At 41.8% G+C, this 27,536-nt stretch overlaps 5 protein-coding genes and 1 pseudogene across 5 annotated transcripts; 2 read left to right on the forward strand and 4 right to left on the reverse strand.

Moving 5' to 3' along the window:
• The first annotated feature begins 2,957 nt into the window (after positions 1-2,957).
• Positions 2,958-5,654, forward strand: LOC137782972 (interaptin-like). The gene has a single exon (XM_068572699.1). It carries the CDS (start codon positions 3,183-3,185, stop codon positions 4,650-4,652), a length of 1,470 nt encoding a protein of 489 aa, XP_068428800.1. The 5' UTR covers positions 2,958-3,182; the 3' UTR covers positions 4,653-5,654.
• A 1,006-nt stretch (positions 5,655-6,660) lies between these two features.
• LOC137783034 (olfactory receptor 6B1-like) lies at positions 6,661-7,614 on the reverse strand. Its single transcript, XM_068572791.1, has one exon. It carries the CDS (start codon positions 7,579-7,581, stop codon positions 6,661-6,663), a length of 921 nt encoding a protein of 306 aa, XP_068428892.1. The 5' UTR covers positions 7,582-7,614.
• Positions 7,615-10,473: 2,859 nt separating this feature from the next.
• Positions 10,474-13,234, forward strand: LOC137782980 (interaptin-like). The gene has a single exon (XM_068572710.1). The coding sequence runs from the start codon at positions 10,691-10,693 to the stop codon at positions 11,966-11,968; it is 1,278 nt and encodes a 425-aa protein (XP_068428811.1). The 5' UTR covers positions 10,474-10,690; the 3' UTR covers positions 11,969-13,234.
• Positions 13,235-13,974: 740 nt separating this feature from the next.
• Positions 13,975-25,297, reverse strand: LOC137783245 (olfactory receptor 6M1-like; annotated as a pseudogene).
• LOC137782875 (interaptin-like) lies at positions 20,489-23,160 on the reverse strand. Its single transcript, XM_068572565.1, has one exon. It carries the CDS (start codon positions 23,156-23,158, stop codon positions 21,581-21,583), a length of 1,578 nt encoding a protein of 525 aa, XP_068428666.1. The 5' UTR covers positions 23,159-23,160; the 3' UTR covers positions 20,489-21,580.
• Positions 25,298-25,397: 100 nt separating the features above from the next.
• Positions 25,398-26,351, reverse strand: LOC137783063 (olfactory receptor 4D10-like). Its single transcript, XM_068572823.1, has one exon. The coding sequence runs from the start codon at positions 26,316-26,318 to the stop codon at positions 25,398-25,400; it is 921 nt and encodes a 306-aa protein (XP_068428924.1). The 5' UTR covers positions 26,319-26,351.
• Between the last annotated feature and the right edge of the window lie 1,185 nt (positions 26,352-27,536).

Here is a 27,536-nt window from a genome sequence, read left to right on the forward strand (position 1 = left end):
TGGCCACAACTACAATTAACTAACCTGATTTAACTTTATTTTAGATCATGCGCTTTATATTATTCAGGTTGTCAATTAGTCAAATCCTTTTACCTTTTTCTTCAAAGTCAAGCTAATATCATTCATACAGCACAATAACGGAAGTCACAACTTGCTGCCCTTTTTATTGGTCCATGCTTTTACCTGGTTTAGAGGATGCACATACTTTGTATTTGGTCCTGTCGTTAACATGCCTCTCAACTGGGTTTTAGGTGTTGCAGTCTCTTCATTTTATTTTTATGTTTCGGATGTGTTTGTTGGAAAAAATGGTTAATTGTAATTAGAATTTGGGGAACAGTGTTATCAATGAATCACCAGTGTAATCACCAGTAGGTGTCAGTGTTGCCGCAGTTAACAAAACATATGCAGCAAAAGAAATGTCAGCAAACTAACTTGTAGTAATATATGCACATATTTTGTATTTTTATGGTCCGAGCGACTGACTAGTCTGTCCAAAGGACCCTATTGAAACTGTTAGGTTTCTTCTTATTAGGGTCCGAGCTACCGACATAGTCAGTCCAAGAGGACCCAATTGAAACTTCTAGTTTTCTTAATATTCCGCTGATCCTTATTTTATAACTTTGGAGTGCTTTTGGGGGGACTTGTCATACTCCAAAACTCACCAAATTTTGAACGCTCATTAGGACTGGTGAAAATAGACGTATGAAATAGGTGTTAAATTTGTGTCAAAAGAAATGTCTCTCTAGCGCCACCTAGAAGTTGGACCGGCGACGCCCCTCGCCCAGATTCTCCGATTGAGTTAAAAAAAATTCACACATGTCCAGCTTCACCTGCTCTACAAAAAAAGCCTCACAGGCCCATAATGTCTGCTAACCAAAATTTTCCGCCATTTTGAATTTTATGAAAAACATGTTTTTTTCACTTTCATCCTTGAACGCTTACTCTGATTCATACCAAACTTTCAGTCCATCATGACTGGGCTTGTATCTTCAAGACAATGTTGAAGGATTTTTAATATCTTATTGCGTTGGGGAAAATCAAACCAATTAACCTCTTAGGATCATGTCTTATTTCTGAATACTCATAACATTAAAAATATATGGACTAATGACTCCAAACGTTTTGTGTATGTGCACATTGCATCCCTTAACATGCAATAAATAAGTTGTACAATTTAAACATTAGGGGGCGCAACAGTAATTCAGCCAATTTGGGATTTTTGGCGCATTTTTGTCATTTTTCGCCTTTTTTCTAAATGTATCTTCTCCTACAATTTTTATCGGTCGACTTCAATTCTGTTCAGGAATGATTTAAAGACCCTTGTGAGTACGAATTGTGCTTTATACACATTTTAAGTAACAAGTTACACACAAGAATACACTGCGATCCAAAGAGGCCGCAGCAGTCGTTCAGGGTGTGTGAATTCACGATCTGGCGAGGAGTGGCGAGAGAACTGGGGTAATATACTGTGAGGCTGATGAGGGAAATGGGTTGCAGCTGTGTAGGTAAATTGGCAGCAGGAAGGGAAGGCCACGCCCAGGCAGACACACCCACACAGAGAAAACTGGGATCAACAGGAAAACACAAAAGAGGGAAAACAGGCAGGATACCAGAAGGGGAGAGAAGCACAGCAGGGACAATGACACTTATAGTCTAAAACCTAATTGGATAATCTTCCTCACAAAGTTTTTCCAGATGTTCCTCAGGTATGTCAGACAGGCTTATGGCTGCTACTGACACCGAAGAAAGTGTCTCTGTGGCATTTCCATCATATTCGCTGGATTGGAATACATCTGTCATGTTTTATGTATACACATAAGACATGAGAACAAGTGCTTGTAATTATAACTCTTTATTCCCCGGCCCATCATGCCGTCTCCCCTCCTACAGACCCAGGCTGCGGTCAAATAGTCGTTTTTGGTTAGGAACCTTCTAACTGAGGGAAATGACCCGGAAGTACCGAAGTGGCCGCCATAATGAGTGCTAAGGTGAGGTAAGCTGTTGTCCTTGGTTATGTTTAAGATCTCTGCTCTATCGAAATACATATATCATACAATATTTTAAAGTGTGTGTGTGTATATAGGCACTGAAAAACTAATACTGTCGTATTTCCATATCAATGTAAATAGCAATGTTTATAGAAGCCCATAAGTGGCTTTATAAAATAATAATGTAAACTTGGAATTTTTCACATATGTATGTGTTAATTGAGTAAAAATTTGAGATGGAAGAACAATCAGCCAATTAAATGACCCAAAGGGGGTATTTTGACCACAATAAAATGAAAATAGAAAAGATGTTTAGTCTTACCCCTCTGTATAGTGGACAATAGTCAAATTTGTCTTCAAATTGGAAAATGATTAGGTAATATTTAACCTTTTTTTTTGGCAAGCAATATTTATGTCAAAATGAAAATTTGAAAATGAATGTGAAAACAGCATCTGACATTTTGTTTCCAGGCGTAACCTGCTGTACAGCTGACAATATTCAAACACAATAAGCAAAGCGGGGCCCTTTTGCCAATACGACCCACCCAATGCGACCCTTTTATTGCTTTACGGCATTCTAGTTTTCAAGTGTATCTCATTGTGCTGTTCATTGTAATTAAAGAAATGTTTTTGGAATTTGTAGTTTATCACAGTATTAAATTGATACATGTTATGATCTGTTTGAGTCTACTTATGTGCAGTGGGGGATAATTGCTCAAATCTATGTAGTTGTGGGTTATTTACTAAGTATCAAGCCAGACCTTTTATTATTAAAGACTATTATTAATACAATAATATTGAACATGACTCAGATCACACTAATATCCTGGAAACAGGATGTTGATTGGTTGCTTAGTTACAGAAAATACATTCTATTTTATGTAACGAAGCAACCAATCCAGTCATGTGACCAGAAGAGGGAGGAGTCAAGCCTTTGAAGATTTCAAAGGCATGTTGATGAAATTTCTATATGTTAGAGTCCTCTGGAAAAAGTTCTTCATGCTACATTTACATTTCATGTAAACTAAGCGAACTTCTACTATCAAGACACAACTTGCACCAGTACTCAACCCACAATACCGTACTCAACCAGCGATACCGTACTCAACCAGCAATACCGTACTCAACCAACAAGACCGTACTCAACCAACAATACAGTACTCAACCAACAATCACAGCAATTTAACTCTAAAAATGCAGGACCAGAGAATTGCTGCCCTTGAAGAGCAGATGGCCAACAAGGAACTCCAACACCAGCAGGAGAAGGAGAAAATACTCAAAGCTCTAAAGGCCGAGAGAGCTTATAGAAAAGAAGTAGAGGCCAAATTTAACGCCATGAAACAAGAGCTGAAATCGATGGACAATATTCAACGTGGTACCAGCCCTACTGACGAGGTGCAGAAGCAAGAAAACCTTCCAACACCCAGCACAGAACAACAAGATCTGATCAAAGAAATTGTGGAGCTGGCCTTAAATAATACCGCCCTGAAGAATCTGATTAACACCAATGAGCTCAAATGGGAGGAGGAAAAAGGAAAAATAACTGGAGCTCTTCGGAAAGAGAGACTAGTTAGAAAGCAAGAAAAGGTGGAGAAGATGAAGTTGATGGACGATTGCAAGGCTCTCAAACATGAAGTAGACCTATTGAAAATGATGACAGCTCAGATTTCTGCGAAGGATGACAAAGTCCAACAAATGGAGGTAGAGATCAAGCTCCACACACAACAAACTGTCGACCTGCAAGACGAGATGGCACGCCAGCTCTCTGCAAAGGATGACAAAGTCCAAGAAAAGGAGGTAGAGATCAAGCTCCTCACACAACAAACTATTGACCTGCAACAAGAGATGACACGCCAGCTCTCTGCAAAGGATGACAAAGTCCAAGAAAAGGAGGTAGAGATCAAGCTCCTCACACAACAAACTGTCGACCTGCAACAAGAGATGACACACCAGCTCTCTGCAAAGGATGACAAAGTCCAAGAAAAGGAGGTAGAGATCAAGCTCCTCACACAACAAACTATTGACCTGCAACAAGAGATGACACGCCAGCTCTCTGCAAAGGATGACAAAGTCCAAGAAAAGGAGGTAGAGATCAAGCTCCTCACACAACAAACTGTCAACCTGCAAGAAGAGATGACACACCAGCTCTCTGCAAAGGATGACAAAGTCCAAGAAAAGGAGGTAGAGATCAAGCTCCTCACACAACAAACTATCGACCTGCAACAAGAGATGACACGCCAGCTATCTGCAAAGGATGACAAAGTCCAAGAAAAGGAGGTAGAGATCAAGCTCCTCACACAACAAACTGTCGACCTGCAAGAAGAGATGACTGGTCAGCTCTCTGCAAAAGATGACCAAGTCAGTCAACTGGAAAAGAAGTTCAAGCTCCTCACACAAGAACACGCTGACCTTCAGGTCGCCAACCTGCACCTCAAAGAGCTCTCCCAAAAAACGGATAAAGAGAAGGCAAAGATAAAGAAGGAGGCAGAACAGAAGCTTAAAAAGGAGAAGAAGGAGGAGGAAAAGAAACAAAAGGAGTTACAGAAATCACAGAAGAAGGAGAGGGCCGAAAGGTTGAAGAATGACATCAAGGAACTGAAAAAACAAGCAAAAGAAAGGAAGTTGAGGGAGAAGACAGGTGAGACGAGTACGGCGGATGAATAGAAGAGAGAGCACTAAAAGTGTTTCTTTTCCCTCTCCCCTCTCTGCCGTCCCGCATCATCCTTCCTAACAAACATCCTCAACCTCCACCCCCAGAATCCTTCCTCCTCCAATCAGCAAGAAATCCACATTGTGCCACAAGTTCTGTTTGTTTTTCAAATTCGGTTTTCCCACAAACTCAAATCATTACCTTCTCCCTCTAAGATTGTGACACAATTTGAGGATGCGTTGGAATGGTGGAACAAAAATGACGGACGTTATGTCCTGACTTTGTTCCCACCATTACCTTCTCCCTCTAAGATTGTGACGCAATTTGAGGATGCGTTGGAATGGTGAAACAAAAAGGACGGACATTATGTCCTGACTTTGTTCTCACCATTACCTTCTCCCTCTAAGATTGTGACGCAATTTGAGGATGCGTTGGAATGGTGAAACAAAAAGGACGGACATTATGTCCTGACTTTTTTCTCACCATTACCTTCTCCCTCTAAGATTGTGACGCAATTTGAGGATGCGTTGGAATGGTGAAACAAAAATGACGGACGTTATGTCCTGACTTTTTTCTCACCATTACCTTCTCCCTCTAAGATTGTGACGCAATTTGAGGATGCGTTGGAATGGTGAAACAAAAAGGACGGACGTTATGTCCTGACTTTTTTCTCACCATTACCTTCTCCCTCTAAGATTGTGACGCAATTTGAGGATGCGTTGGAATGGTGAAACAAAAAGGACGGACATTATGTCCTGACTTTTTTCTCACCATTACCTTCTCCCTCTAAGATTGTGACACAATTTGAGGACGCGATGGAATGATCAAACAAAAATGACGGACGTTATGTCCTGACTTTTTTCTCCCCAATACCTTCTCCCACTAAATTTTTACACAAATTCTGTTTGCATGTTCTCCACCTGTTTGTAGGGTTTTTACTCCGGGCACTCCGGTTTTCCCCCAAACTCAAAGACATGCAGCTCCAAAATAAAACCAATTCATAATTTCAATTTTAATTCAATGATTTGAAAATTATTTCACTGACGCCCATACTAAAAAGTACTTAAGGGCACATGAATAAGCCATTACACTGACTTGTATCTTAATGGACTTGATGTCCTGACTTTTTTTCTCCCCAATACCTTCTCCCTCTAAGATTTTTACACAATTTCTGTTTGCATGTTCTCCAGCTGTTTGTAGGGTTTTTACTCCGGGCAATCCGGTTTTCCCCCAAACTCAAAGACATGCAGGTCCAAAATAAAAACAATTCATGATTCCAACTCTTATTCAATGATTTAAAAATGATTTCACTGACGCCCAAAAGGTACGGGCACATGTGTAAGCTGTTAAACTAATTTGTGTTTTGACGGACGTTATGTCCTGACTTTTTCTCACCATTACTTCTCCCTGTAAGATTGTGACACAATTTGAGGATGTGATGGAACGATAAAACAAAAATTAAAAGGTGCAAGCAGCTGTGAGGGTTTCCTCGCTCTTTATCGGCACGTCGGGGACGCCCGCGGGTCGCAGGCTCGCCCGGCCGAGAGGATACGCCCACCTGGCGTACATTCTCGGCCAGACGTGCTCAGTGACGCAAGGATACCAACTTAGAATATGAAACAATTTGACAAAGCAGGATATACCTAAATTAACATTTATGTATATCCTATATATTTCAAAAAGAAAGAAAAGAAAAGAGTGGTGTGTCTGCTTTAATGGATGCTCTATTTTGGGTTTAAAAGGTAAAGAAAAAGGTGACAGCTACATCTTGCATTTCTGTGTCAGCATTACCAAAAACAAATACAATAATCAACTGGTTCTCTTATTAGTAGAGGCTTTGCATCAGATGATACTTATTGTTGCTTGTTGTTTTGATCATTAAAGTGTTTCTAATATGTGTTCATTCCCCTTGCCTTGTACATTTAGACAAATACTTATTTTTGTTTCAAATGTTTTTTTATGGTGAAGGACATACATCAAATAATTTTACATCACAGTGTATAATATCCAACATATTTATTGTTAATCAAACAGAAGTTTTTTACATGATTCTCTTATTTTGGGTAGCTTTAATCCATACATAAAAGGGGTGAGTATTGGTTGGATAATGAAGATATATATAGATAAAATAATGCGCACTTTATCTGGTACTTGGGTCATCTCAAACCTGGAATCCACAAAATGAAAAATGCCGGCAACAAACATATTTGACAGTGAGACAATCTGAGGTGAGCAGGTGCTAATGGCTTTATGTTTGTTTTCTTTGGATGTATTCAGACAAACCGACAAAATCTTCATGTAAGAGACTAAAATAAGACTAAATGGGACAACCAGAGTAAAAAAGGCAAAAAACAGGTCAGACATTTTGGTAAGTACTGAGACTGAACATGCAAGCTTTATCACTAAGTGGTGGTCACAAAATACTTTGTCAATGACATTTCCACAAAATGTTAAAGGGATGATGAATGAAAATGAGAAAATAAAGTTAACAATTGAATACATCCATACAAGCAGAAGGATCAAACCTACTCTCCCTGTGCTCATAATGACATTGTAGTGGAGAGGATAACAGATACAGACATATCTGTCATAGGCCATAGCTGCTAAACTGCACAACTCAATAGAACTGCATGTGTAGATACAAGACATGTGCAGAAAACACCATGGCAGTGTCACCTCATGTGTATCTGAAAACATCTGTGAGAGCAGAAGAGGATACAGTGATGTGCTGCCACCCATTTCATTCACAAATAAATTACATAATAATATATACATTGGTTCATGCAATCTCCTGTCCATACATATGACCACAATAAGAATTGTGTTTGACACACAAATAGAGAGGTACCATAACAGCATTATGATAAAATACAGATATTTTAAGTTTCCAATATTACCATATGCAGCCAGCACAAAAGACACAATCTCAGAGGAGTTCTCCATCTCTTTCTCTTGCACTATGCGTGACACAAAGTAGAATAATCAGAAACACTGGTTCAGTAATAGTGTTATCTATTAATCTTTTCAATAATGCCTCAGCACAATATTCTACTCGCATTTACATTGTCTGGTGATCAGCAGGGAAACACGTCGAGGAGCCTTTTTTGGTTATTAAATTTCCGACAAACAAAGAGTCACAAAATAAACTTATCTGTTTGAATTTTGTTCAAAGTTATTTCCCCCATGAACTGAGATCAACATCAACAGCATCTCTGATTTCTGTGTGCAACAACACCACAGTGTGTTCACCACAATGCTCATAATAACAAAGACAAATAGATTCTGGTCGTAGAGGAAAACAACATTATTGATGTGGCTCATAGATTATGATGCAGAAAACTGTCTTTCCAAATATCAGGCTGTACATATCAGTAATCACAGAACAACATCTAGCATACATATAAACAAAAATCACAATTAATACTCTTGACCCAAGGTATCTCCAACAGATGAAAGCCTCCAAGCAGCTGCTGCGACCCTCCCAACTGAACAAGACAAAAGCCTCTGATGAACTTTATACACTTTTTGTACACGTTGGTGGGTTGGGCAACACTTAATTCTCATTTGAAAAGAATATGCAAATGAATGTATTCAAATTTGGATTTGTGGTCTTCTGCTTTCCCCTGCATAGTTTTTCTTCTCAGTTTTCCTCTCAAGGAAGTAACATTTTTAGCCAAACTCTGCTGGAAATCTATACATCGAAAACAAAACAAAATGACATCAGATAAAAAAACAAAAAGAACACAAAAAGAAAGGCAGCACGAGAAGAAATAATCTATACAACCGTATACTGAATAGACTGTCCTGTCGTGACCCCTGACCTTAAACCCATCCAAATACCTTTTTGATGAATTGAAACACTGACCTTGAATTAGGCCTCGTCACACAACCTTTAGGGCTTTGGACCAAGTTTTGTGCCTCAGAGTCAGCATTATTATGGTGTGTATTGTACGTGATTGTCCTAACACAAGGACCAACCTGATTTGTTGATGAACCTCAAAAATGAAGGTCAAACTTATTTGTTTGTGTTCCATCCCATATTTCTAGTCACTATAAAAAAACACCACAGTTATTTTTCCTGCAGAGCCACAGAACATCAATCCATTTTCACCCACTTATCCGGGGTTGAGTCACGGTGGCAGCAGGCCTAGCCGACCCAGGCTTTCCCCTCACCTGCAACATTTTCCAGCTCATTCTTGGGGACCCCGAGGCGTTCCCAGGCCAGCCGGGAGATATAATCCCTCCACCTTGTCCTGTGCTTTCCCCAGGCCCTCCTACCAGTTGAATGAATGAGGCATCAGAATTAGATGCCCGAACCACCCCAGCTGACTCCTTTTGATACGAAGGAGTAGCTACTCAATTCCGAGCTACCTCCTGATATCCGAGCTCCTTTCCCTATCTCTAAGGCTGAGCCTGGCTACCTTACAGAGGAAGCTCATTCCGGCTGCTTGTATCCACAACCTTGTTCTTTCCGTCACGACTCAGAGTTTGTGACCGTGGGTGGGTGTTGGAAATCAGACCGACCAGTAAATGGAGAGCTTTGCCTTCCGGCTCAGCTCCCTCTTCACCAAGACGGACCAATGCAGCGCCTGTTTAACTGCTACAGCTGCACCGATCCGCCTGTCGTTGTCCCGCTCCACCTTAGCCTCACTCGTGAAAAAGACCCCGAGATACTTCAACTCCTTCGCTTGGGGTGGGCAGTTTGTTTCCACTTGGAGAGAGCAATCCACCGGTTTCCTTCAGAGCTCCATGACCTAAGATTTGGAGGCGCTAACTCTCCCCCCTGCCGCTTCACACGTGGTTGCAAAATGCCCCAGTGAATGCTGGACGTCACGGTCCGAGGAGGCAAACAGGACCACATGATCCACAAACAGCAGAGAGGCGATCCCGAGGCATCCGAACCGGATTTCATCCGCCCTTGGCTGTGCCTAGATATCCTATCCATGAATGTCACAAACAAGACCGGTGATAAAGGACAGCCCGGGCGGAGGCCAACAGCCACCGGGAACGTGTCCGACTTATTACCGAGGATATGAACACAGGTCCTTCTGCAGGTGTACAGAGACCGGATGGCCATGCCAACGGGTCCGACACCCCATACTCACGGAGCACCCCCCACAAAAAACCCTAAATGACCCGGTCAAAAGCCTTCTCCAGGTCCACAAAGCACATGTAGACTGGTTGGGCAAATTCCCAAGTCCCCCCCCCAGTAGTCTTGCAAGGGTAACTAACTGGTTTACTGTTCCATGAAAATTTGAAAATGAATGTGAAAACAGCATCTGACATTTTGTTTCCAGACGTAACCTGCTGTACAGACGACTATTCAAACACAATAAGCAAAGCGGGGCCCTTTTGCCAATACGACCCACCCAATGCGACCCTTTTATTGCTTTACGGCATTCTAATTTTCAAGTGTATCTCATTGTGCTGTTCATTGTAATTAAAGAAATGTTTTTGGAATTTATAGTTTATCACAGTATTAAATTGATACATGTTATGATCTGTTTGAGTCTACTTATGTGCAGTGGGGGATAATTGCTCAAATCTATACAGTTGTGGGTTATTTAGTAAGTATCAAGCCAGACCTTTTATTATTAAAGACTATTATTAATACAATAATATTGAACATGACTCAGATGACACTAATATCCTGGAAACAGGATGTTGATTGGTTGCTTAGTTACAGAAAATACATTCTATTTTATGTAATGAAGCAACCAATCCATATCCTGTGAACTGAGTCATGTGACCAGAAGAGGGAGGAGTCAAGCCTTTGAAGATTTCAAAGGCATGTTGATGAAATTTCTATATGTTAGAGTCCTCTGGAAAAAGTTCTTCATGCTACATTTACATTTCATGTAAACTAAGCGAACTTCTACTATCAAGACACAACTTGCACCAGTACTCAACCCACAATACCGTACTCAACCAGCGATACCGTACTCAACCAACAATACAGTACTCAACCAACAAGATCGTACTCAACCAACAAGACCGTACTCAACCAACAATACAGTACTTAACCAACAATAACAGCAATTTAACTCTAAAAATGCAGGACCAGAGAATTGCTGCCCTTGAAGAGCAGATGGCCAACAAGGAACTCCAACACCAGCAGGAGAAGGAGAAAATACTCAAAGCTCTAAAGGCCGAAAGAGCTTATAGAAAAGAAGTAGAGGCCAAATTTAACGCCATGAAACAAGAGCTGAAATCGATGGACAATATTCAACGTGGTACCAGCCCTACTGACGAGGTGCAGAAGCAAGAAAACCTTCCAACACCCAGCACAGAACAGCAAGATCTGATCAAAGAAATTGTGGAGCTGGCCTTAAATAATACCGCCCTGAAGAATCTGATTAACACCAATGTGCTCAAATGGGAGGAGGAAAAAGGAAAAATAACTGGAGCTCTTCGGAAAGAGAGACTAGTTAGAAAGCAAGAAAAGGTGGAGAAGATGAAGTTAATGGATGATTGCAAGGCTCTCAAACATGAAGTAGACCTATTGAAAATGATGACAGCTCAGATTTCTGCGAAGGATGACAAAGTCCAACAAATGGAGGTAGAGATCAAGCTCCACACACAACAAACTGTCAACCTGCAAGACGAGATGGCACGCCAGCTCTCTGCAAAGGATGACAAAGTCCAAGAAAAGGAGGTAGAGATCAAGCTCCTCACACAACAAACTGTCGACCTGCAACAAGAGATGACACACCAGCTCTCTGCAAAGGATGACAAAGTCCAAGAAAAGGAGGTAGAGATCAAGCTCCTCACACAACAAACTATCGACCTGCAACAAGAGATGACACGCCAGCTCTCTGCAAAGGATGACAAAGTCCAAGAAAAGGAGGTAGAGATCAAGCTCCTCACACAACAAACTGTCGACCTGCAACAAGAGATGAGACGCCAGCTCTCTGCAAAGGACGACAAAGTCCAAGAAAAGGAGGTAGAGATCAAGCTCCTCACACAACAAACTGTCGACCTGCAAGAAGAGATGACTGGTCAGCTCTCTGCAAAAGATGACCAAGTCAGTCAACTGGAAGAGAAGTTCAAGCTCCTCACACAAGAACACGCTGACCTTCAGGTCGCCAACCTGCACCTCCAAGAGCTCTCCCAAAAAACGGATAAAGAGAAGGCAAAGATAAAGAAGGAGGCAGAACAGAAGCTTAAAAAGGAGAAGAAGGAGGAGGAAAAGAAACAAAAGGAGTTACAGAAATCACAGAAGAAGGAGAGGGCCGAAAGGTTGAAGAATGACATCAAGGAACTGAAAAAACAAGCAAAAGAAAGGAAGTTGAGGGAGAAGACAGGTGAGACGAGTACGGCGGATGAATAGAAGAGAGAGCACTAAGAGTGTTTCTCTTCCCTCTCCCCTCTCTGCCGTCCCGCATCATCCTTCCTAACAAACATCCTCAACCTCCACCCCCAGAATCCTTCCTCCTCCAATCAGCAAGAAATCCACATTGTGCCACAAGTTCTGTTTGTTTTTCAAATTCGGTTTTCCCACAAACTCAAATCATTACCTTCTCCCTCTAAGATTGTGACGCAATTTGAGGATGCGTTGGAATGGTGAAACAAAAATGACGGACGTTATGTCCTGACTTTGTTCTCACCATTACCTTCTCCCTCTAAGATTGTGACGCAATTTGAGGATGCGTTGGAATGGTGAAACAAAAAGGACGGACATTATGTCCTGACTTTGTTCTCACCATTACCTTCTCCCTCTAAGATTGTGACACAATTTGAGGATGCGTTGGAATGGTGAAACAAAAAGGACGGACGTTATGTCCTGACTTTTTTCTCACCATTACCTTCTCCCTCTAAGATTGTGACGCAATTTGAGGATGCGTTGGAATGGTGAAACAAAAAGGACGGACGTTATGTCCTGACTTTTTTCTCACCATTACCTTCTCCCTCTAAGATTGTGACACAATTTGAGGATGCGTTGGAATGGTGAAACAAAAATGACGGACGTTATGTCCTGACTTTTTTCTCACCATTACCTTCTCCCTCTAAGATTGTGACACAATTTGAGGATGCGTTGGAATGGTGAAACAAAAATGACGGACGTTATGTCCTGACTTTTTTCTCACCATTACCTTCTCCCTCTAAGATTGTGACACAATTTGAGGACGCGATGGAATGATCAAACAAAAATGACGGACGTTATGTCCTGACTTTTTTCTCCCCAATACCTTCTCCCACTAAATTTTTACACAAATTCTGTTTGCATGTTCTCCACCTGTTTGTAGGGTTTTTACTCCGGGCACTCCGGTTTTCCCCCAAACTCAAAGACATGCAGCTCCAAAATAAAACCAATTCATAATTTCAATTTTAATTCAATGATTTGAAAATTATTTCACTGACGCCCATACTAAAAAGTACTTAAGGGCACATGAATAAGCCATTACACTGACTTGTATCTTAATGGACTTGATGTCCTGACTTTTTTTCTCCCCAATACCTTCTCCCTCTAAGATTTTTACACAATTTCTGTTTGCATGTTCTCCAGCTGTTTGTAGGGTTTTTACTCCGGGCAATCCGGTTTTCCCCCAAACTCAAAGACATGCAGGTCCAAAATAAAAACAATTCATGATTCCAACTCTTATTCAATGATTTAAAAATGATTTCACTGACGCCCAAAAGGTACGGGCACATGTGTAAGCTGTTAAACTAATTTGTGTTTTGACGGACGTTATGTCCTGACTTTTTCTCACCATTACTTCTCCCTGTAAGATTGTGACACAATTTGAGGATGCGTTGGAATGATAAAACAAAAATTAAAAGGTGCAAGCAGCTGTGAGCGTGTCCTCGCTCTTTATCGGCACGTCGGGGACGCCCGCGGGTCGCAGGCTCGCCCGGCCGAGAGGATACGCCCACCTGGCGTACATTCTCGGCCAGACGTGCTCAGTGACGCAAGGATACCAACTTAGAATATGAAACAATTTGACAAAGCAGGATATACATAAATTAATATTTATGTATATCCTATATATTTCAAAAAGAAAGAAAAAAAAAGAGTGGTGTGTCTGCTTTAATGGATGCTCTATTTTGGGTTTAAAAGGTAAAGAAAAAGGTGACAGCTACATCTTGCATTTCTGTGTCAGCATTACCAAAAACAAATACAATAATCAACTGGTTCTCTTATTAGTAGAGGCTTTGCATCAGATGATACTTATTGTTGCTTGTTGTTTTGATCATTAAAGTGTTTCTAATATGTGTTCATTCCCCTTGCCTTGTACATTTAGACAAATACTTATTTTTGTTTCAAATGTTTTTTTATGGTGAAGGACATACAGCAAATAATTTTACATCAGTGTACAATATCCAAAATATTTACTTTTAATCAAACAGAAGTTTTTTACATGATTCTCTTATTTTGGGTAGCTTTAATCCATACATAAAAGGGGTGAGTATTGGTTGGATAATGAAGATATATACAGATAAGATAATGCGCACTTTATCTGGTACTTGGGCCACATCAAACCTGGACTCCACAAAATGAAAAATGCCGGCAACAAACATATTTGACAGTGAGACAATCTGAGGTGAGCAGGTGCTAATGGCTTTATGTTTGTTTTCTTTGGATGTATTCAGACAAACCGACAAAATCTTCATGTAAGAGACTGATTGTGGAATGAGCCCTCAAACTCTTCGGGGGCTGCAGACCCCTACAACTATAGGCTAGAGATATGGCCTCCACAATCCAGTGGGACAGCCTCTGGTGGGACAATGGCTTGTCTTTGTGAGGAGTGGCCCAGGACACAAACAGTTGATCTGCTTTCCTAAAACCTGCCGACTTACTCACATACATATGCAGTGCTCGCACTGGACATAATGTGTTAAGCCTTTGTTCCTCTGGGGAGGAAAAAGGAGGTGGGTGAAAAGCTGCGAGCTCCACCGTGGGACATCTGTACGCTGAGTCCACCACCTTCGGCACAAAGGCCGGGTTGGGCATCGTACAGGCCTTAGCGAGCCCTGGAGCAAACTGCAAGCAGGAAGGGCAAATGGATAAAGCCTGTAAGTCACTCACACGTTTTGCTGTGGCAAGAGCAACACTGTTTTGAGTGAAATAAACTTCATCTCCACCGCCTCCATAGGCTCAAATGGGTGTTGAGAGAGGGCCTTCATCACCACCAAAAGATCCCACAGAGGAACCAAAGGCTTGGAAACGGGGAGCTTACGGCGAGCACTTTTCATAAAACGACATGCTAAAAGATGCTGCCCTATCGGCTTCTCTCCAAAGCCTACATGACAGGCTGAGATAGCCGCTAAATAAACTTTAATAGTAGACAAGGCCTTACCCTTGTCTACTAAATCTTGCAAAAAACACAGTAGGTCCACTACTGAACACTTAAAAGGAATTGTGTGCCTCAAACGGCAGCATTCCTCAAAAACTCACCATTTACTGTAAAGAGAACGAGTGGAGGCAGCTGTTGCATTCTGAATGGTGTCAATGAACTGTTCAGGCAGGCCTGCTGTGTTCAGGTGTTACCTTTCACAGGTCAAGCCCAGAGCGCTATTTGGTCTGGGTGAGTGTGGTAAATCTCTCCGCCTGCCTGAGAGAGAAGGTCCCTGCGTATGGGGAGAGGCCACGGCTCGTACATCAGGAGCTGTATTATTTCTGCCACCCAATGCTTGGACGGCCACCTCGGTGCTATCAGGATTAGCGACAAGCCCTGTTGTCTTACCCTGTCTGGAGTTGGGGAGATCAGGCTGAGAGGGGGGAATGCATAGAGCAGTATGTCGGCCAAGTGTGGGTCAGCGCATCCATCCCAAATGGTGCACTTTTGTCCGACAGGGAGAAAAACAGTGGACAGTGAGTGTTTTCTCACGAGGCGAAGAGATCTACGTCTGCTTGGTCGTATTTCTGCCACACTTGCTTCACCAACTGCGAGTGAAGAGTCCACTCTCCGTACAGAGGCTTTCCTCGGGACAGAAGATCTGCATCTCTGTTCAACACACCTGGAACGTGTGTCGCTTGAAGGGACAGGAGCCTGGTGCTGCTCTATATGATTAACCTTCGAGCCAGTGTGTGCAACTGTAGTGAGCGAGTGCCGCCTTGTCGGTTGATGTACCACACCATAGTGGTGTTGTCTGTTTTCACCAGGATGTGGCGTCCCTGGAGAAATGTCAGAAAGTGCTTTAGTGCATAAAACACTGCCCAGAGTTCCAATATGTTTAGGTTACTCTGAGCCAGCTTCGGGTCCCAGGTGCCGTTCACCGTTCTGCCCAAGATGGCTGCCCCCCACCCTGATGTAGGGTTCCCCCACGGGCGGAGCGCAGTTACGCACAACGGTGACAGTTTCACTCTGCAGTTGAGGTGATGGCGTGAGCACAGGCGCAAAGCCGCGACCCAACGCTGAAAATCCCTCATCCGCGGAAGCCCCAAATGTACCACCGATATCACCGACGCCATTAAGCCAAGCAGGCATAGGCATAGTCTGAAGGACACAGCTTTCCCCAGCCGGAAGAGGGAGAGAAACTGCGTGAGGGACGCTATTCTTGCCTCCGACAACGTGACGCAATAAGAGAGGGAGTTTATGCTGAGACCCAAGTAATCTGTACATTGCGCCGATTCGACCCGACTCTTTGTCCAGTTTATAAAGAAGATCCGTGCGATGATTTAACCGTAGCGGTATCTTTGACTGCCTGCTCCCGTGAGCGGGAGCGGGAGCATATCAGATAGTCGTCTACGTACGAGAATATCCTGATGCTGCTGTTCCCTAACGGAGACAGAGCGGCCTCCACACACTTGCTGAACACCCTCGGAGCCAATAAGAGCTCGAATGGGATCGCTTGGTAGGCTCTGCTCTGAAAGGCAAATCGGAGAAATTTCCGGTGTGCTGGATAAATGGCGATATGAAAATAAGCGTCCGCGAGATCGATTGTTGTAAACCAATCCCCCGGACGAATCAAACGACAGAGCCCTTTGTGTGTTAACATCCTGAACGTGTATTTGCGTAGGTGCCTGTTTAACACACGGAGGTCTAAAATGGGGCGCAGGGATGCGCTCCCCTTTTTTGGAATGAGGAAGTAGCGAGAGTAAAATCCTCGCTGAGCTTCCTCGTCTTGGACAGCTCTGATCGCGTGTTTGTTTAACAGCGATGCTATCTCGTCCTGTAGGACTCAAGCTGAATCGCCCCTGACTACTGAAACTAATACATCGTTGAATCTGGGTGGTTTCATAGTGAATTTCAGTCTGCACTCCTGAGAAATAGTAAACAGAAATGGATGCACTGCGCATGCACGCCACTGGTCTGCCTGGGCAGCGAGTGGGCTGAGCGCACCCTTTGGTGACGTCACCTCCCTCACCTGGAGGGAGCGGCCTCCCCTCGGTGGAGCGCGAGCTCCCCCTGTGGAAATTATGGGGCCATGACATGGTCTTGTTTTTGTTTTGTTTTGGGGGGAGTATTTTGCCCTTAGCTCTTGGCCTGGTTGCGAAAATACTAACTTTATTTCTTTATTCAATGAACTGGGTAAAAGTGCTTGGTGACACTGCATTACCTGCTGCCCCGAATCTCCTCCCCTTGAACGTGAGGGGGGAGAAACAAACAAACCTCTGGGGAACTGGAAACCACCAGGGACTTTGAGACATGAAATTGAGGGTTCAGTCCTGTCCCCACCTCCCTTCTTTTCTTTAAAGGTGGAGGAGAGAGAGAAGCAAGGCTGGTTAGGTCGTGCGCTTCTTCTTCCCTTCCCCGGGGTGGGACGGACGGTTCTTTGCTGCCGTGGCCGCAAAGGAGTGTTTAGGGTTCTCCGCCCGAGGCTGCAGGTTTGTCTGCTGACCAGCTGCCTGCTTGTAAGGTCTGACACCTCCCTGTTTACCCCTTGCTGCTTCAGCTGTAGCTGCAAAGCTAGCCCTGGGTACTTGTGGGGTACGAGGGACGTGCTTTCGGGGTAAGCAGAGCTTAAAGGCTTTGCCTTCCTGCTTTCTGAGGGTGCTGGTTTCCCTCATTTTTTCCAGCGCAGGACCAAACAGACCCTTGGCTGGGTCATATGCCACATCCACTACCTCTGCCTTATGCATATCACTGAGGCCTGAGAGATTTAGCCACAGGGCTCTCTCATCTGACACAGCAAGGCCCATTACAGGGCCACAGCTTTGCACTGCACCGCGAGATGAGCGTAGGATAAGATCATTTACCACACAAATCTCATCCCATAGGGCTGGGTTAGGTGACCCTGAATCCAGCTGCTTGCCCATCTCTTCCAGGATTTCGCCCTGGTACGCGGACAGGAGAGTCATCGCAATTAGCGAGCACACTGACTGCGCTGCGTAGCGATACATGCTCTGCAAAACGGAGGCGGTGAGGTGCTCAGTTTTATTAGGCAGAGAGATGTTAGAGGAAGCTGAGAGAGAGCGGCAGTCTGGGTGGAGGTGATAAGCCACTGACGGCTCCACTCCTGGTGGTCCAGCCAGACCTAACTCTCCCATCCTCTCGACTTCCAGCTTAGAGTAGCCCTTGGTGGGAAGCTTGCTGTTAAGTGGACTGGACCAGTACCTGGCCATTTCTTTCAGGCAGATAGGCACTGCTGGCAGAAGCTGTTTTGATGGCGGTTGGGCTGGTGGAAGCCTCTTACCATCGTACAGGTCTCTCTCTCCCCCTGTAGCATCCTGTAGCATCTTGTATGCCCAATCTGAACACGGCTGGTTTGCAGACCTCGCATAGGTTGCTGTCCACTGGGGGGACAGCATCTGATACACTGGGGGGTCTGGACAGCTGGACAGGAAATGTGGAGTCTTCCTCCTCATCTTCCATGTCGCCCATATCCAGGAGGTCAGAGTTGGCATTGCCCTCTTTGTCCTCCTCACCCGGCTCTAGTTCGAGGAGCTCCTTGAAAAGCGCAGGCATTTCCGGGCACTCAGCCTCCATCATGTCCGTCCAGCTAAAAGAGCAGGCATGAAAATTCCTCACCTTTTGGCGAAATTCACCGTTTTGAAACCAAAATAGGTGACCTACGTGAATCGTGTAGATTCGATGAGGGGTTTTTTTGAGGTGGTTGTGGGGGTTCAGTGAACTGCGAACAGATGCGCATGCGAGAAGGGAGCGCGAGTGCATGGTAATGTAATATTTGATGGTATATCTAATTTAAGTTATCTAGGAGCTCTGTGGACATAAACCTAGCTAACGTTAGCTACAGCTTGATGAATTGAGTCATTAAACACAGCAGGAGAGAATGCGACGTTAGCCAGCTAGCTAACGCTCCGGTGGAAAGTTATTAGCTAACGCTTCCGTTAATGAGGAGGTAGATTCTGAGGTGAGGGGACTGAGGTGACCAGACGTCCGGATTTAGGCCGGACAGTCCGGGTGTTCAATGCCCTGTCCGGCGTCCGGCGCAGCCTCAAGTCGGACGCATATTTGCGACTGCGCCAGCGTTTCTGAGATTGGACTCTGAGACGCGGAGAAAAGTTAATGTTGTCATCTTCATAAAAAGGACATCTTTGATGTGACGCATCGAGTTTTGGCTAATCAGCGTTAAGATGTCTCCAGCGGCCGTTTCTCAATAGGCGATCTTCTCTGTACTTGTCAAGGAAAGTGCCGCATGACATTGGAAAGCTTCGCTTAGCGTTCAGAATCTGTTGGATGATTGTGATTATGATTATTTATGTAATACATACATATATACATACATATATATACATATATATATATATATATATATATATGTATATATATACATACATATATATATACACATATATCTATCTATCTATATATATATATATATATATATATATATATATATATATATATGTATATATATATATATATATATATATATATATATATATATATGTATGTATATATATATATATATATATATATGTATGTATATATATATATATATATATATGTATGTATATATATATATATATATATATATGTATGTATATATATATATATATATATGTATATATATATATATATATATATACCAGACTAGGACCAGGAACTGCGTTCGGCGACGTGTCCTAAATGGGTCGTCTATGAACTGTAAGCAGAAAATCCAAGCTAGCCAAGATATGCTGAGGGAGCTAGTTCTTCACGGGAAGAAAACAAGAATGATTCAAAGAGGGGCAGTCGACTATGATAATATGAGGGGGCGGGGCCCCAGCACAGTTCGACCTGTCTGTCACGGGCAGACGTGGTGTCATTGGAACTTCCTTAGTTAGTCACGCCGAGACGATTCCCCATAGTGAAACACCGAACGAAGTTAGAAAAAGAACCTGCTTTGTCAAATTGTTTCATATTCTAAGTTGGTATCCTTGCATCGCTGAGCACGTCCGGCCAAGAACGTGCGCAAAGTGGGCGTATGCTCTTGGCCGGGCGAGCCTGCGACCCGCGGGCGTCCGCGACGTGCCGGAAAGAGCGAGGACACGCTCACAGCTGCTTGCAGCTGTAATTTTTGTTTTATCGTTCCATCACATCCTCAAATTGTGTCACAATCGTACAGGGAGAAGTAATGGTGAGAAAAAGTCAGGACATAACGTCCGTCAAAACACAAATCAGTTTAACAGCTTAAACATGTGCCCGTACCTTTTGGGCGTCAGTGAAATCATTTTTAAATCATGAAATTAGAGTTGAAATCATGAATTGGTTTTATTTTGGACCTGCATGTCTTTGAGTTTGGGGGAAAACCGGATTGCCCAGAGTAAAAACCCTACAAACAGCTGGAGAACATGCAAACAGAAATTGTGTAAAAATCTTAGAGGGAGAAGGTATTGGGGAGAAAAAAAGTCAGGACATCAAGTCCATTAAGATACAAGTCAGTGTAATGGCTTATTCATGTGCCCTTAAGTACTTTTTAGTATGGGCGTCAGTGAAATAATTTTCAAATCATTGAATTAAAATTGAAATTATGAATTGGTTTTATTTTGGAACTGCATGTCTTTGAGTTTGGGGGAAAACCGGAGTGCCCGGAGTAAAAACCCTACAAACAGGTGGAGAACATGCAAACAGAATTTGTGTAAAAATTTAGTGGGAGAAGGTATTGGGGAGAAAAAAGTCAGGACATAACGTCCGTCATTTTTGTTTGATCATTCCATCGCGTCCTCAAATTGTGTCACAATCTTAGAGGGAGAAGGTAATGGTGAGAAAAAAGTCAGGACATAATGTCCGTCCTTTTTGTTTCACCATTCCAACGCATCCTCAAATTGCGTCACAATCTTAGAGGGAGAAGGTAATGGTGAGAACAAAGTCAGGACATAATGTCCGTCCTTTTTGTTTCACCATTCCAACGCATCCTCAAATTGCGTCACAATCTTAGAGGGAGAAGGTAATGGTGAGAAAAAAGTCAGGACATAATGTCCGTCCTTTTTGTTTCACCATTCCAACGCATCCTCAAATTGTGTCACAATCTTAGAGGGAGAAGGTAATGGTGAGAACAAAGTCAGGACATAATGTCCGTCCTTTTTGTTTCACCATTCCAACGCATCCTCAAATTGCGTCACAATCTTAGAGGGAGAAGGTAATGGTGAGAAAAAAGTCAGGACATAACGTCTGTCATTTTTGTTTCACCATTCCAACGCATCCTCAAATTGCGTCACAATCTTAGAGGGAGAAGGTAATGGTGAGAAAAAAGTCAGGACATAATGTCCGTCCTTTTTGTTTCACCATTCCAACGCATCCTCAAATTGCGTCACAATCTTAGAGGGAGAAGGTAATGGTGAGAAAAAAGTCAGGACATAACGTCCGTCATTTTTGTTTCACCATTCCAACGCATCCTCAAATTGTGTCACAATCTTAGAGGGAGAAGGTAATGATTTGAGTTTGGGGGAAAACCGAATTTGAAAAACAAACAGAAATTGTGGCACAATGTGGATTTCTTGCTGATTGGAGGAGGAAGGATTCTGGGGGTGGAGGTTGAGGATGTTTGTTAGGAAGGATGATGCGGGACGGCAGAGAGGGGAGAGGGAAGAGAAACACTTTTAGTGCTCTCTCTTCTATTCATCCGCCGTACTCGTCTCACCTGTCTTCTCCCTCAACTTCCTTTCTTTCGCTTGTTTTTTCAGTTCCTTGATGTCGTTCTTCAACCTTTCGGCCCTCTCCTTCTTCTGTGATTTCTGTAACTCCTTTTGTTTCTTTTCCTCCTCCTTCTTCTCCTTTTTAAGCTTCTGTTCTGCCTCCTTCTTTATCTTTGCCTTCTCTTTATCCGTTTTTTGGGAGAGCTCTTTGAGGTGCAGGTTGGCGACCTGAAGGTCAGCGTGTTCTTGTGTGAGGAGCTTGAACTTCTCTTCCAGTTGACTGACTTGGTCATCTTTTGCAGAGAGCTGACCAGTCATCTCTTCTTGCAGGTCGACAGTTTGTTGTGTGAGGAGCTTGATCTCTACCTCCTTTTCTTGGACTTTGTCATCCTTTGCAGAGAGCTGGCGTCTCATCTCTTGTTGCAGGTCGACAGTTTGTTGTGTGAGGAGCTTGATCTCTACCTCCTTTTCTTGGACTTTGTCATCCTTTGCAGAGAGCTGGCGTCTCATCTCGTCTTGCAGGTCGACAGTTTGTTGTGTGAGGAGCTTGATCTCTACCTCCTTTTCTTGGACTTTGTCATCCTTTGCAGAGAGCTGGCGTGTCATCTCTTGTTGCAGGTCGATAGTTTGTTGTGTGAGGAGCTTGATCTCTACCTCCTTTTCTTGGACTTTGTCATCCTTTGCAGAGAGCTGACGCGTCATCTCTTCTTGCAGGTTGACAGTTTGTTGTGTGTGGAGCTTGATCTCTACCTCCATTTGTTGGACTTTGTCATCCTTCGCAGAAATCTGAGCTGTCATCATTTTCAATAGGTCTACTTCATGTTTGATAGCCTTGTAATCATCCATCAACTTCCTCTTCTCCACCTTTTCTTCCTTTCTGAGTAGTCTCTCTTTCCGAAGAGCTCCAGTTATTTTTCCTTTTTCCTCCTCCCATTTGAGCTCATTGGTGTTAATCAGATTCTTCAGGGCGGTATTATTTATGGCCAGCTCCACAATTTGTTTGATCAGATCTTGCTTTTCTGTGCTGGGTGTTGGAAGGTTTTCTTGCTTCTGCACCTCGTCAGTAGGGCTGGTACCATGTTGAATATTGTCCATCGATTTCAGCTCTTGTTTCATGGCGTTAAATTTGGCCTCTACTTCTTTTCTATAAGCTCTCTCGGCCTTTAGAGCTTTGAGTATTTTCTCCTTCTCCTGCTGGTGTTGGAGTTCCTTGTTGGCCATCTGCTCTTCAAGGGCAGCAATTCTCTGGTCCTGCATTTTTAGAGTTAAATTGCTGTTATTGTTGGTTAAGTACTGTATTGTTGGTTGAGTACGGTCTTGTTGGTTGAGTACGATCTTGTTGGTTGAGTACTGTATTGTTGGTTGAGTACGGTCTTGTTGGTTGAGTACGGTATTGTTGGTTGAGTACGGTATTGCTGGTTGAGTACGGTATCGCTGGTTGAGTACGGTATTGTGGGTTGAGTACTGGTGCAAGTTGTGTCTTGATAGTAGAAGTTCGCTTAGTTTACATGAAATGTAAATGTAGCATGAAGAACTTTTTCCAGAGGACTCTAACATATAGAAACTTCGTCAACATGCCTTTGAAATCTTCAAAGGCTTGACTCCTCCCTCTTCTGGTCACATGACTCAGATCACAGGATATGGATTGGTTGCTTTGTTACATAAAATAGAATGTATTTTCTGTAACTAAGCAACCAATCAACATCCTGTTTACAAGGATAATAGTGTGATCTGAGTCATGTTCAATATTATTGTATTAATAATAGTCTTTAATAATAAAAGGTCTGGCTTGATACTTAGTAAATAACCCACAACTGTATAGATTTGAGCAATTATCCCCCACTGCACATAAGTAGACTCAAACAGATCATAACATGTATCAATTTAATACTGTGATAAATTATAATTTCAAAAAACATTTCTTTAATTACAATGAACAGCACAATGAGATACACTTGAAAACTAGAATGCCGTAAAGCAATAAAAGGGTCGCATTGGTAAAGAAGGTAAAGAAAAAGGTGACAGCCACATCTTGCATTTCTGTGTCAGCATTACAAAAAACAAATACAATAATCTACTGGTTCTCTTATTAGTAAAGGCTTTATTGCAGATGGTATTTGTTGTTGCTTGTTGTTTTGATCATTGAAAAGTGTTTCTAATATGTGTTCATTCCCCTTGCCTTGTACATTTAGACAAATAGTTATTTTGTTTCAAATGTTTTTTTCATGGTGAAGGACATACAGCAAATATTTTTACATCACAGTGTATAATATCCAACATATTTATTGTTAATCAAACAGAAGTTTTTTTACATGATTCTCTTATTTTGGGTAGCTTAAATCCATACATAAAGGGGGTGATCATTGGTTGGAAAATAAAGACATAGACAGATAAAACAATGCAAACTTCATCTGGTACTTGGGCCACATCAAACCTGGAATTCGTATGGAATAAGTATATATAATATGACTATATATAAAACTTTATCAGCTGTGATATGGTCAAAATTGCTCTTTGGATAGGAAAGGTCGCTGACCCCTGCTTTAGGTACAGCACTTGAGAAAAAGGTCAATAAAATGCTATTATAAACTAAGAGGATGACGGTTTGGCTTGAATGGATTAGTTAGACATATTTTAAACCAAGTCTGAAAAAACTGACAAATAGTTTTATTTATTACAGATAATACCAAAGCTATTATGCATACACGTTACACATGAAAGTTTAACTTGACTAAACACTCGCCAGTGACACTGAGGACATCGGCCAACATAGTTCCTGGGAGAGAACCTGATGTGCTTCAATAATTCACATGAGATTACCATGTTATTGACAATACAGATCTGCTTATGTAACTCCCGCCTGTTGTAATGCAATGTCACAGGGACACAGAAATGTAGAGTAAACATGATGATTAAGCCTCAGTGTCATTAGTCCACTACATTCTCTACGTATCCCCAAGACATCAATTTATTGTTGATGTCCTGCACTGGGACCAGCAGTCTCCCTGCAGAAGAAACATGCAACTATGTGCATCAAATCCCTATGCTCTGAGAGAAGGCCACTAACATTAGATACTGAACAAAGGCGTTTCTATCAGTGTTTTCTGTATTAACTTTGATATTGAAAAAAAGTCACAAAAGCAAAAAGCAGGTCAGACATGTCAGAGAGTAATGAGAGCGAACATGCAAGTTGTATCACTAAGTGGTGGTCACAAAATACTTTGTTAATGACGTTTCTACAAAATATCAAATGGATGACGAATGAAAATGAAAAAATAAAGTTAACAAATTAATACATCCATATAAGCAGAAGAATCATAGTCTTCCTGTGTTCATAATGACATTGTTTGGTGAGGATAACAGATACAGACATATCTGTCATATACCATAGCTGCTAAACTCAACAGAACGACATGCGTATGCAACAGGTCTGCAGAAAACACCATGGCAGTGTCATTTCATGTGTATCAACTGTATACCACTAATGCAGTTCATGAAATGATCTGCAGCATCAAATCCATTTATCACTAAAACTGATTTTTCTTTTTTTATGTGTATGCTGTGTATGAAGATGTGTGCACCTTTCTAGATTTTTTTTTTTTTGGTCGATTTTAAAACACACTGGAGACAAACACGTAATTTTTTTAAAAAGCAGAAATATCTGTCCTTGTTAAAAAAAAAACACTCAAGCAACATGAAGACAAATATTTATTTTTGTTTCAAATGTTTTTTTATGGTGAAGGACATACATCAAATAATTTTACATCACAGTGTACAATATCCACAATATTTACTTTTAATCAAACAGAAGTTTTTTACATGATTCTCTTATTTTGGGTAGCTTAAATCCATACATAAAAGGGGTGAGTATTGGTTGGATAATGAGGAGATATACAGATAAGATAATGCGCACTTTATCTGGTACTTGGGCCACATCAAACCTGGAATCCACAAAATGAAAAATGCAGCCAACAAACATATTTGACAGTGAGACAATCTGAGGTGAGCAGGTGCTAATGGCTTTCTGTTTGTTTTCTTTGGATGTATTCAGACAAACCGACAAAATCTTCATGTAAGAGACTAAAATAAGACTAAATGGGATAACCATAGTAACAAAGGCAAAAAACAGGTCAGACATTTTGGTAAGTACTGAGACTGAACATGCAAGCTTTATCACTAAGTGGTGGTCACAAAATACTTTGTCAATGACATTTCCACAAAATGTTAAAGGGATGATGAATGAAAATGAGAAAATAAAGTTAACAATTGAATATATCCATACAAGTAGAAGGATCAAACCTACTCTCCCTGTGCTCATAATGACATTGTAGTGGAGAGGATAACAGATACAGACATATCTGTCATAGGCCATAGCTGCTAAACTGCAAAACTCAATAGAACCACATGTGTAGATACAAGACATCTGCAGAAAACACCATGGCAGTGTCACCTCATGTGTATCTGAAAACATCTGTGAGAGCAGAAGAGGATACAGTGATGTGCTGCCACCCATTTCATTCACAAATAAATTACATAATAATATATACATTGGTTCATGCAATCTCCTGTCCATACATATGACCACAATAAGAATTGTGTTTGACACACAAATCGAGAGGTACCATAACAGCATTATGATAAAATACAGATATTTTAAGTTTCCAATATTACCATATGCAGACAGCACAAAAGACACAATCTCAGTTGAGTTCTCCATCTCTTTCTCTTGCACTATGCGTGACACAAAGTAGAATAATCAGAAACACTGGTTCAGTAATAGTGTTATCTATTAATCTTTTCAATGATGCCTCAAAACAATATTCTACCTGCATTTACATTCTCTTTTGATTGTGGTGTTAGGCAGGCAAACACATTGAGGAGCTTTTCTCGGTTATTAAATTCAAGATTCAAGCAACAAAGAATCACAAAATAAACTTATTGGTTGGAATTTTGTTCAAAGTTATTTTCCCTATCAACTGAGATCAACATCAACAGCATCTCTGATTTCTGTGTGCAACAACACCACAGTGTGTTCACCACAATGCTCATAATAACAAAGACAAATAGAGTCTAGTCATAGAGGAAAACAGAACAACATCTAGCATACATATAAACAAAAATCACAATTAACACTCTTGACCCAAGGTATCTCCAACAGATGAAAGCCTCCAAGCAGCTGCTGCGACCCTCCCAACTGAACAAGACAAAAGCCTCTGATGAACTTTATACACTTCTTGTACATGTTGGTGGGTTGGGCAACACTGAATTTGCATTAGAATATACTATGCAGTTTTAGATATTTAAATTTGGATTTGTGGTCTTATTCGGCCCCCTTCATAGTTTTTCTTTTTTTTCTTTACAGGAAGTACAGGTTTGAACCAAAACATGCTTTAAACTTATACATATAAACCCCACAAAAAACAGTTGCTTGTTTTTGGCCTCAGAGTCACAGTTATTATGGTATGTATGGTATGCCATTATCCTAACAAAAGGACCAATCTGCCTTGTTGATTGACCTTCTAAATAATAGTTTAATGGTGTGGTCTTCTTGAGTTTTCTCACTATAGAAAATCTTCAGGGTTACTTTTTCTGCAGCGCCAGAGAAGACACACAACCATTTTAACACATAACAATAAACTGAACACGATATAAAAAATCAGTGTGATAACCCTCTTCCGGCTCCGGCTCAGGTGTGCATCTCTGGCTACGGCTCAGGCTTAAGTGCATATTCATGCACTTTGTGCATATTCATGCACTTAAGCCCGAAGCCTAGATTTTAGACCAGAATACCACTAGAGTTGAAGCAGACTTTTAAGTTTCGTTTCTGGGGTAACGTATGTCGAGAGGCACAGATGGATGTATCCGGTCCTTTATCAAAATAAAACATTTCCCGACTTTTTTTTCTTCTTCAAAATTATTTATTCATTTTTCTAAA

Source organism: Clinocottus analis, unplaced genomic scaffold (assembly GCF_023055335.1).
Source record: "Clinocottus analis isolate CAN_PGR_092001 unplaced genomic scaffold, fCliAna1.0.p SCAF_12, whole genome shotgun sequence".
NCBI classification, from domain to species: Eukaryota; Metazoa; Chordata; class Actinopteri; order Perciformes; family Cottidae; genus Clinocottus; species Clinocottus analis.

What these genes read in the sequence shown, in the direction of transcription:
- LOC137782972 (XM_068572699.1), top strand. Translation starts at nt 3,183, where the DNA reads ATGCAGGACCAGAGAATTGCTGCCCTTGAAGAGCAGATGGCCAACAAG.
- LOC137783034 (XM_068572791.1), bottom strand. Translation starts at nt 7,581, where the DNA reads ATGGAGAACTCCTCTGAGATTGTGTCTTTTGTGCTGGCTGCATATGGT.
- LOC137782980 (XM_068572710.1), top strand. Translation starts at nt 10,691, where the DNA reads ATGCAGGACCAGAGAATTGCTGCCCTTGAAGAGCAGATGGCCAACAAG.
- LOC137782875 (XM_068572565.1), bottom strand. Translation starts at nt 23,158, where the DNA reads ATGTTAGAGTCCTCTGGAAAAAGTTCTTCATGCTACATTTACATTTCA.
- LOC137783063 (XM_068572823.1), bottom strand. Translation starts at nt 26,318, where the DNA reads ATGGAGAACTCAACTGAGATTGTGTCTTTTGTGCTGTCTGCATATGGT.